Genomic DNA, 11928 nt, shown 5'->3' with positions numbered 1-11928 from the left:
TGTTATAATAACTCCAACAGAATCTGATTGCTGTCATCACATCTTACATCTTCAGATTGAATGACATTGGCTAAATAAAACTATGATTGTTTTTAAATTTTTTTCCGTTAAATTCTTTAAAATATATAATACGGGATGTGGTTTGTGTTATCACAAAAAACACACTTATTAAAGTATGTAAAACATTTAAACGCAAAAACAGTGTGTTTGTAGGGTCACAAGTTATATCTGTGCAAAATTTAATATATAAAATTCAAGCATTTTTTTCATATAACCCAGTTTCACCCAGAAACTTATCGCAAAAACATTGAAAAGTAGGCAGTGAAAACAAGTGAAATGGATAAATATCTAAAGAATCGGACATTGTGGTACAAAAGATGAGCTGTAAAAATAAAAGAGCAAAAAAGAAAAGAGGTAAAAATAAACAAGATAATATCAAAAAATGTATGTGACAAAATGATAAACATGAATGATCTTGAAGCAATTGAATTTGAAAAAAAAAGCCAAAGAAAGGCAAAAACAAAAAGAAGTCGAACTCAAATTGATTGAAGAAAAGAAAAACAACAAGCACAAAGAGGAAGAAAAAAGAACAGTTTAATCAAACATTGTAATGATTAGTTTGGTTTTATTTTATTATCCTGGGATATCAACCTTAGCAAAGATGAGAGACGACTACATTTTGAACGTTTTAATAAAATATTTGATGAATTGTTTTAAACATCATTGTATTCAAAAAATATTTCACTTTGTTAAAATAGTTGCTGAAATGTATTAGATATCATTACATTCAAAAAAATATTTCACTTTGTCTTCAGCAGCCTTTAGTTCGTCTGTCGTATTTTAAATATCACACTCTGATACAGATTGACTTCAATGATAATTTTGAAGTTCATCCAAATTAGCTTGTGCTAATATAAATTTCAATTGAGGTTTTTCTTTTATTCTTTTATAATCAATTAATAAATGTCTTAATTAATGGCTATCATCTTCCAAAGCTTGAAAATCTTTTAAATCTGCAACTTGTTTTGCTTATTTTGCGCTGCCATCTCTTTCAATTTTTCGTATTCAGTTTGCAAATCTGATATCTCTTTTGTAACTTAAAAATTATTCCAAAGCATTCATCATGCAAAATTTGAAGATCTTCAAGTGTGAAATAAAAATTGCAAATTCTCTAGTGTGAATTATTTCAATTTGCATTAATGTATCTCTGAATTCTTTATGCTTATTTTGCAAATCAAATTTTTTTTAACTCGCGAATTTCTTCTGGATTTTTTTCAAATTTAGTGTTTACATCTTCACCTTCACACACATAAAAAAGTTTTCTTTTGTGCCAATTTAATGTGTTTGATTTTGAATTTTCTAATGTGTTTGGACTTGAATTGTCTGATGTGTTTGGAGTTGATTTTCTGATTCCTTTGCACAACATAAAACAAACTTAACAAATATATGATACGTTAGTCCTTCAATGAATAATAGATGATTTTTTCAAAACAATTAATAAGTTTCTTGTAAATTTTGCATTTCATATAAAAAATAATTTTTTTTGAATTAAAACGCCAAATTAATAAAGATTATAGAAAAAGAGAAAAAAATTTAAGCATGCAATATGAAGTATACAAGGTTAACATGCAAATAATAACCATATATAGAAATGAGAACATGTAGTAGTTCTTTACTGACGTCAAAAATGCAAAACACCTAATTAGTAATTTATAGACACTCACTAATGTCAAAGAAATTGAAAATTCAAGGTTATGTTCATAAATGATGGAAAAACAGACACACATAACTCACGCATTACAGACAAACGGTTACCCATATAAATTCATTTCAGATGCCACTACTAAAATCACACATGACAAGACGCCATCTTCTGAAGACTTAGTGCGCACATTTTTCAACATGCTCGAGCCCGAAAAACGTGTCAACGGCTATGATGTCACTGATAAACCAAAACATCACTTGCAGAAATATGATACACGAGTCACTAACAAACCACTTATATTTCTTTTATAACCCGTCGAAGGTTGAAGACAGACAGCCGAAAGCTTTTTTGATAAAATGTTTTATCATTGAACATATGCCTGCATTATGTATAGTCTTGATATCAGATCACGCATTTTTTCTTTTTTACTATTGTTCTGGGGCCGATTTTACGAAGGCCGAATAGCGCTACCCACTGGGAGCAAATTTTTTGAACGTTAAAAAAATCTCTTATAAAAGTGAAATATATGATTTGAGCTTTGCAATTACTGAAAGAATATATGGTTTTGAAGATTACAAACTTTCTTTGTAGAAAAAAAATAAACACCCTTTTTTTTAAGTTTGAAAATGTTTGCTACCCAATGGATAACACTATTCAGGCTTTGTGCAACAGGCTCATTCTGAGTGAGTATGTGATGAATAAATTTGATTTTAAAAATTTTAATCAAAGGATTTGAATACATTTGCAAAAAGTAAAGGCCTTTTTTTATGCAATGAATAAACACTCTTTTACATTTGCTTAAAGCTAATACATGACAATGTTTGTTTTTTCAAATGAAAAGATCTTTCGTTTAATATTAGTTTGTTAAAAGAACAGTAAGTACTTTAATAGAAATGGTTTCCCATCTTGTTATTGCCGTTAACATAACTTTGATTGATCTTTTCCCAGCAGTTTGCTCGGGAGAAATAAGATAATCATTTTGTCTTAGAGAAAAATCTTTTGTCAATGCCCTTTGTGAGCAAAACCATATTCCTGCCTCTTTGCCATCAACTGTTACTTTTGCTTTTTGGTTTGGAACCATTGAGTGATACTCTCGACGAAGAATGACGCCAACATTATTAGGCAATATGAGTAATGAATGAATTGCAGTTTGCCCTGGCTCCATTGAAACAACCATTCTGTTGAAAAATTCACCAACTTGATTTTCAAACATACTTCTAACAGGGAAAAATTTAACTTCTTTAGGAAAAAAACTGATTCGCTTTGATAAACCATGCATATCATTGTAATAAATTAATTTATCAGTATATAATCCCCCTTTTCCTTTGTTTCCATAATACAATACAATCGTGTATAGAGAATCTGCAGACAAAGTTTGATTAATGGAAGAAGACGTTTTGAGAAACTTTCGATAACTCTTACGTCTCTGGTTTGCAAACGATTCAAGATAAATGCGAATTCCCGTGGTAAACAAAATTGGATCCATTGTGTTTTGACGAAAACAGTTGATTGAACAATGTTTTCCATTTCTTGACAAGTGTGGGTTACCATTAAATGGTGCTGTTGTATTTATCATACTTTCAAAAGTATGAAAATAGTGAAAAAAATCTTCTAGACCAGTGCCGGAAATTATTGGTGCAATTGCATCGTTTGTTTCAATCAATACATCTTCTTCTATTATACTATGATAGGCATATTTTCTTAGAAAGAAATTGATTGCTACAACATGCCCCCATTGACTTTTCAACCATAAAAGTTCTTTATTTTCTTCACGATAAAGTACTTGCTGCGTTAGTTTAGCACTAAAATAACCTGTTAAACGAAAGTTATACTTTTCAAAAGTCAACTTTTTTGAAGAGATCTGTGAGCAAATCACTGCAGGCTTAAAACCTTCATGTACTTTTACACTAATTTTTGCAGACTTCCAAAAAGGCATTTCATAGAACAGATAAGCGGTGAAATCAAATTTTCTCGTTTTTAAGGTTTCTTCACCTCTTAATTCACAGCTTAAATTCCTCAGGCCAGTCGTCAAACTTTTCACCTCCCGAATATAATCAAGGCCAGTGTTAAATATTCCACCTAATGGAATCTCATAAACTTGAGGGTTCTTGTCATCCCATTTCATTGTTATCAGAATCCTTCGCCAATTTTTTGAAATTTTACTTTGCCCGTCTACCATATCGTAAACTCGAAGACGTATCGACTGGATTACTTCGGTTGTGTTATTTTTCTCAAACAAAACTAGTTCACTTTTTGATTCAACTCTTTCACAAAAAAGAGAACATTTTGAACCTAGACCTGGAGCAAATCTTTCAGGTTTATCTGCCATGATTGACAGCGCGTTGGTCAACCCCTGCAATTGTTTTTCTTTTCCTGAATAGTCTCCATTTGAAACATAATCCTTAAAGTAGGTGTTAATTTTACTTCCATGTACAAGTTTGTTCAAAGTAACACCATAGTAAATCATGTTATCACAAACTTTTCTTCTTTTGCGGCATTCCAACGAACTTTTCCACGCACTTTCAGTTTCAAATTGATCACTTCCTGGCCATTTGTTAATTATACGGAAACTTTTCATATAAAACACTGGATGAGTGATATATAGTCCAGCTTTTTCTTTGCCTACTTCATTTAATCGCAAAAATGGCCTTGGAAATGGGTACAGAAAAGTTTTGTTTAGGAAAACCGGTATTTCAATCAGCTCTTCACCATCAACCTAAAATAATATATAAGGTAGATGTCAGAGTTGTGTTTAAAATCAGCTGAAAACTATTCCAGGTCTAAAAACTACGCCGCATATACAGTAGTTGTAAGAGAAATTTTTTTATGATAAAAATTTGATACTGATGTTACTTAGGAATTATATGTATTTGAAAGCCAAAATAGGTTGACAAAAAGGCTTGAGGAGCTTCTATGATGGCCAAAATTTCTTCGTGACATATTGCATTCTTTTTAGCTTACCAATAAAATTGTCGTAACTATGTTAGTTTCCGTTTAACATTTTTTGTTTTAAGTACGTTTTGTAAGATTTTTTTTGTGTAGTTACTTCTTCTATTTTGTTGCAATGCATGAGAACTTGAAACGCAATGAAAGAGTGAGCACTGCTAATGACGTAAAGGAAAGCTTGACTTATGTAAGTACCGATAGTATAAAAAACATGGAAATAATTAACTGTAATAGATGGAAGAATACTCCAGTGATGTACTTGTAGCTTCTTTAGCTTGTAAAATGAAAGATTCAAAACGAAGAGTGTTAGTAAACCAGCTGTGGAGCGGATTCCTCGACACATTTTCCTTCGAGCCGGATCGTTTTTGATTAAATGGATTGAAAAAAAACAGGATCGTGAAATAGAAAGTTTGAGAAAAAAGAAGCGCTCACAAAACGGTCATCACCGGTTTGTAAAACGGATCCTCGCTGAAGTCGAAGAAATGATGGACAGTGCCCTAGAAGCTAAACAGCTGTTACAGAACGGTGAAATCACGCTAGAAGATCAGCTGCATGATATCCAGTCGCTTGATAGTGAGATATTGCGTATTTTAGAACACGTTGAAGACTTGGAAGAAGACGTTGTTTTGAGTGAAATCGAAGAAGCAGGGTTGTTGAGAACTGAAATGAAGGAATCGCCTTGAAGGTTAGAAGAAGCGTTGAAACCTGTAGTAGAGTCTGACCGCAACTCGATCGAGTGGAAACGAACAAGGACTGAGTCGTCGAAATGATTGAGTGAAGCTTCCAAAATTTGAGGTGCAGAAATTTGACGGAAAGATCAAGCATTGGCAAAAGTTTTGGGAATCTATTTGTAGCTCGGTGGACTAAAATGCTGAATTGTCTGACGTCCACAAGTTCTTCTATCTTCGCGGTTTATTGAAGGATAAAGCAAAGACTAAATTTTGTGGTTATGCATTGACGGCAGCAAATTACGAGGGTGCAAAAGAACAGTTATAGCTACGACATCTTCGTATTCACGTCATCAAAAAGACTCATATCAAAGAACTAATGAATCTGCTAGCCGTTTACAGCATGCGAGATCCAGCCAAACTACGAGCTGTTTAAGAGGCGATCGGGGCTTGCAAGCACTGAAGGTTTACCAGGACAGTTATGAGAAGATTTTAGATAAGCTGTCTGTAACTGTTCGATTGAATCTTTTGCGTGGAAAGCAGCACGAAAAATGGACGATGGACGAGCTACTTGTGGAACTGTTAACGGAAGTAGAACTGCGAGAAGAGCATTCAAAGCCGAAGTTGCAGCAAAGGGACTACGGAGGTAAGGAAGAGCAAGGAACTGCAGCAATACTAACAAGTCATAAATCATTTGTTAGGTCTAAGGCGGTAAAGACAGTGGGGTTACCAATTAAGAGGAAGGCATGGCTTGAAATTACAACGTTTGGGAAGGCGATGAGAGATAATCAGCTACGAGATGTTTTTTGAGCTTGAGATTGCACCTTTAAATGGGTCGAAATCGGTTAAAATGGAAGCATTCGGTGTAGAATCAATAGGTCAAGTAGCAAATGAGCACGTTGAATTGCGTAAGGAGGAGTATCCTCATTTACGTGATTTATGGCTTTCAGATGTGTCTAAGTCTAAAGATGTGTTTAAGATAGATGTATTAATAGGTTCAAATTATATTTGGCTCTTTCAAAATGGAAAGACTGTGCAGGTAGAACCTAATAAACCGTTCACTGTGGACACAAGTTTGGGTTGGGTACTGTCAGAGCAAGTTAAGGGATCGTGTGAAAGTGCACGAACGCAGCAGGTAAGTTGTGTTAATTTTGTCGCGGAAGAACCAAAAGTTCTTAACAATATCAACAAGTTGTAGGATTAGGAATCTTTAGGTATAAGGGAAGGAAATCAAGTGCACGAAGCATTACAGCATGGGATAAGTTTTAATGGGAATAGGTATCAAGTGAAATTCCTTGGAAGGAGGGCCACAATCCCTTGCCATCAAACTATAACGTCAGTGTGAAACGTCGTAAAGGACAACTAATGAAACTGAGACAAAACTCAAACACCTTAAGCGAATATGATAAATTAATCAAAGAGCAGTTAAAATGCGGAAAAATAGAGAAAGTGGTTGTATTAGACAAAACAGAAAGAGTGCATTATTTATCACATCACACAGTTATCAGAAAGGAAGCTAAAACTACCAATGTTTGAGTGGTGTACGATGCGTCTTGCAAGGAGAGTAAGAATAGTGTGTCCTTGAATGATTGTTTGCATGTCGGTCCGTCTTTGACTCCTTTTCCTTTTAATATTTTGTTGCACTTTAGGGAAAAGCGTGTGTTGCACTTGTTGCAGATATCAAATAGACTTTTTTGAACGTTGAGGTCACTAAAGAAGACCGCAATATTTTACGATTTTTGTGGGTAGGTGACGTAAATTCTTGCACTATTAGACCAATGGTATTCCGATTTTGTTGAGTTGTATTTGATGTAAACTGTTCTCCTTTTCTTTTGAATGCAACACTTTGATAAATTTACCATTTTTGATAAATTTGTTGGACGTGAAGGCGAATTTGTTCAGAAACGTAAAAATAGTTCATATATAGATGATCTCATTTCTGGAAATAAAACTGAAAACGATGCGATAGAAATGAATTCCAAATCAAAAAGGTGTTGTTGAATTGAGGATTTTGATTGCGAAAATGGTTAAGTAATAGCGCGAAAGTTCGTAAAATGATCGCACGAGAAGAGTGTGAGCTTGTTATAAATTCTCTTTCACAAGCCGAAGAAGAGTCCTTTGCGAAGAGCACTTTCGGAGCTAACAATGAGACAAAATTCGAATGGGTTCTAGGCCTTCCATAGAATTTTCATTTTGATACTTTTCATTTTTAAATAGGCCGAATCGCATCAAAGGCAGTGGGGGTCGAACCGACTAGGCATAAGATCTTAAACATTTTGGCTACTCGTTAAGATTCATTAGGAATAGTTAGTCTAATTGTGGTAACAATCAAAATTTTGATCTAGGATATTTGTAAGGAAGTGTAAGACTGAGATAGTGATATTAACAGCAATATATGTAATATAGGGAATGAATGGGTAAATGACTTGAGCATAATACAAGAGATTGTTGTTGACAGATGTATATATAAAAATAGATAAGCCAGTGAAATATATGCTGCATGGATTTTCTTATGCTAGTGTTAAAGCTTATTGTGCTGTAATTTACATTGTCTTTCGATTGAATGGCGCCTAGCATGTCAAATTGTTGACATCGAAAGCTAGAGTTGCTCCAATGAAAGCACAGACGATTCCTCGTCTGGAACTTATGTCAGCCTTCATTCTAGCAAGACTAATGTCTACTGTATTGATGGCAATAGTATCAGAGGTTCATAACTTGAGATGTAGATATTGGGTAGGAACTAAGACTGTGTTATGTTGGATTGAAAATAAAGATGAATGGAAACAATTTGTTAGATATCGCGTTAATAAGACTTTGAAATTGAGCAATAAGTTAAGCTCGGGACATTGGCCAATGGAACAAAATCCAGCCGATATAGGATCGTGGTTTGCAGTGCGTCTTTGCTTAAGGGAAGTACTTTGTGGTGGAATTTGCGCGCCGGCAAAGATATGATTACGATGAGGAAAGGAACTGTAAAAGATTTCGAGATAAGAGAGACAGAAAGGGTGTGGTGGAAGAAAGCACAGAATGACCTTGGTCTGCAGGCAAATTACTACCAATTAGCACATGAACTTGGAATTGTAGACAAGGATGGGTTGTTGAGATGTCAGGGGAGGTTGAAAAATGCTGACTTAGATTTAAAAGGTAGAGATCAAGTAATATTACCTAGAGCACATCCACTAACCACTCTGATCGTTAAGGCTTGTCATGAGAGAGCTCTACATAGCGGGCTTAGAGTGACTTTGGCTCAGGTTAGAAGCAAGTTTTTTGATACCAAAGTGTCGACAGTGTTGTTTATCTAAGATTGATGTGGATTAGGATGCTTATTTATTTAACACAATATATATCTCTTGGCAAGAGAGAGAATCAACTAAGAAAAATAAACAAAGCGGAAGGCAATGCATTGTAGGATACAGGAAGTGAAACACACACAAAACTGTATACATGAGTAGACAACTCACAAGTATGATTAAAACCTAAACATGAAACTGCCTTTATACAATAGACAGGTCGCAAAGAGTATAATAGGAAAGTGCTTGAAATGTAGGATATATGAAGGTAAAGGGTTTCTCAGTCCAGAAGTAGAAAATGTACCTAAATTTCGAGTACGCCAGGCAGTTACTTTCGGGAATGTAAGAGTAGATTTTGCAAGACGTTAAGGAAAAGGAAAAAAAAGGAAACTTTACATCGTGCTTTGGACTTGCTGTGTCACTAGGCCTGTATATTTATATCTAGTACAAGATTTGTTAACGAACACCTTCATCATGTGCTTACACAGATTTATTTCTATTAGAGGACGTTCACGTTTGATAGTTTCGGACAACGCGAAAACATTCAAAACTGCTGCTAGGTTACTAAGGATTTACGTTACAATGAAGAAGTGCATGGGTATTTATCACAGAGCCACATAGAATGGAAATTCATTCCTGATGAATCCTCTTGGTGTGGTGGATTTTTTTGATAGAATGGTAGGGACTGTAAAGCGAACGTTGAGGAAAGTTTTAGGACAAGCAAAATTGACTTACGGCGAACTTCTCACAAATTTGATTGAAATTGATGGAATAGTCAAATCATGACCGTTGACGTATGACTACGACGATACCGACGGGGAAGTATTGCGACCCTTACACTTGATATTTGGAGAAGTTATTGGAGACGTTGTGTTAGTTTATGATGAAGGATTAAAGCGTGGGTTTTGGAAGTTAGCAGTTAGTGAGAGGTTGGTAAAGGGTAAGGATGGGGTCGTTCGGGGTGCAACAGTTAGAATGGTTGAGAAGGGACGATAAAGGGTTTTAAACAGGCCACTGCAGAAGCTGTATCCCTTGGAAATAAGAGAAAAATGTTTACAAAAGGTTGAGACACGTATAGATAAGAATTGTATGGGTGAGACTAATCAGGTTGACGAGGAAGCAAGGTCACGAAGGTCTTGTTGAGCCGCAGCGTTGTACTCTCAGTGGAAAACCGCAGCAACGCTTGAACCATAAGTGTTCAAGGAGGGGGGTTTGTGGGATATTGCCTTCTTTTTAGCTTACCAATAAAATTGTCCTAACTATGTTAGTTTCCTATTAACATTTCTTTCTTATAATTACGTTTTTTAAGTTCTTTGTTTGTTTAGTTAGTTCTAACGAACAGTACTAACAAACATAAAGGACAAAGAACAACCCAACGAACGACAAGGTGCAGTTTACAAAAAAACTGCTCCGACTGCCACGCCTCCTATATCGGGTAAACTGGCTGGAACTTAAACATAAGACTTACTGAGCACAAACGAGCTACTAAGAAACAAGACAAAACTGATCACATTGCCGAACATCACCAAATCACAAATCACAACATTGACTGGGATTCGGCAAAATGCATCACTTACAGTACTGACTATGGACAACGGCTTACATTAGAAAGTTGGTATACCAACTTGGAACAAACCCCCCTGAACAGATCACAGCAATTACCGGCACCTTACAAACGACTTATTCACAATACAAACAAACGATCAACTAAAAACACTACACTTCAAACTAATTCACAATGACAATACACAATTGACACCCACACATTACAAATAAAAACATCACACCTAAATCACACATCACAACTAAAAATAAAATATTTCACTTCACACTTATCCACAATGACAATACACATTTCCTGTACACACAATACAACGACGTAAGAACCAGATAACAAATACGGCTAACCTGACGTTTACTCCTCATTTGACTCTGAAGATGACTACCGCTAAGGTTGTCTAAACGTCAGTCAACAACAACAAAAACATTCCTTCTCAGGACTTTATTAACCTGGACGATCATCATTTACAAACATTACGTAATTACCGATAGTACAAATAACATGTAAATCTTTAACTCTAATAGTTAGCGTAAGAATACTCCAGTGATGTACTTGTAGCTTGTTTAGCTTGTAAAATAATATATAAATTTACGCTTCAGAACTCGATACACAATATATTTTAAAATGTCATAAGGGACTTAAAATAGCCTATTAACGAATTTCAATAGTTTGTTGGTGTAAAATTGTTTTTAAAAAGTTACTGTTTTCAAGTTAGATAAATATAAAAACTTTAAATTGGTAATATTGACTGTAATGCCCGAAAGGTATCTTACATTTACGATCTCGAATGTACTGTAAAAGCGCACCACGCCCAAAAGCGCACCACGCAATGTGTAAAAGATAGTGGGTTATTAACAAGTTAGATAAATTCACATTGCTTGTATTATTTTGTTATCTTTTGTTACGTATAGTTGTATGTAACTCTAATTTCCTAATTGTGGTGTAGTTTTTTGATATTAGATCATCTATGTCTAATATATCTTTTTAGACACCGAGAAGGTATTCATAGCCGGAGGTAACATCAAGTATTTGCAGACTCACGACTGCTTGATTGCTGGACAAATGCTTGAAACCATTATACTTGAAGGAGGTATAAAATATTTTTTGTTCAGAAAGTCTATTCGTAAATATTTTAGCAAGGGCTTAGATGCAAGCAGTCTTTGTATCAAGGAAGTGGCAGATGAAACAATAAGAGGAGATTTAATCATGGTAAAATGAAGTTTTGATAAAACATAGTATCATTAAATTTCTTAATTTTTTTTAACATAGTTATAATCCATTTTATAGCCTTTATAGATGCTCTCTATGAGAGGGTTGTACTGACTTCATATTGGATAATACATGGAAAAAAATATGACTATACAAAAAACATCAAAATCCTTATTCTTTCATATTTTTGAAGCTACCAGTGCTGAAGAACTGCAAGTAATTTTTCTTCAGTGTGAATGGCAATTTGAAATTGATAAGCTGCCAACAACCATAGTACCTGAGGACAAAGAACACTTTTAATCAAAGCAGCGAAATACTTTGTTATAACTAAAAGCACACCCTTGCTTCACCAAATGATAGAGGGGATAAAATACTTAGTGGTGAGATAGAAATTTTGTTAGAGCTGATTGTTGAATCTTTCAATAAAAACACAAGTTGTTGGTTTTAATGAAAAGATAAAAGTTCCCATAACATAATCAAATCTATAAATATTCCATGTTTTCTATTCTTGGAGATGTTTGAAATAATGTCTGGGAACCCGGAGATGAC

The 11928-nt window shown here is 34.6% G+C and overlaps 1 protein-coding gene across 3 annotated transcripts in view; it reads right to left on the bottom strand.

Annotated features, from left to right (window-relative positions):
- Positions 1-2408: 2408 nt before the first annotated feature.
- The window catches only part of LOC124456808, a 119960-nt gene continuing 110440 nt past the window's right edge, over positions 2409-11928 (bottom strand). For all 3 annotated transcript variants that reach the window (XM_047007148.1, XM_047007147.1, XM_047007150.1), the window contains exon 6: positions 2409-4421. In XM_047007148.1, coding sequence (XP_046863104.1) covers positions 2562-4421 — 1860 coding nt within the window. In that variant the 3' untranslated portion in view covers positions 2409-2561. The remainder of the gene's footprint in view (positions 4422-11928) is intronic.

This window comes from Xenia sp. Carnegie-2017, unplaced genomic scaffold, assembly GCF_021976095.1.
Source record: "Xenia sp. Carnegie-2017 unplaced genomic scaffold, XeniaSp_v1 HiC_scaffold_6, whole genome shotgun sequence".
In the NCBI taxonomy this organism is placed as follows: Eukaryota; Metazoa; Cnidaria; class Anthozoa; order Malacalcyonacea; family Xeniidae; genus Xenia; species Xenia sp. Carnegie-2017.
Note: the sequence above shows the minus strand (reverse complement) of the source record. Positions and strands in the feature narration are given on the sequence as shown.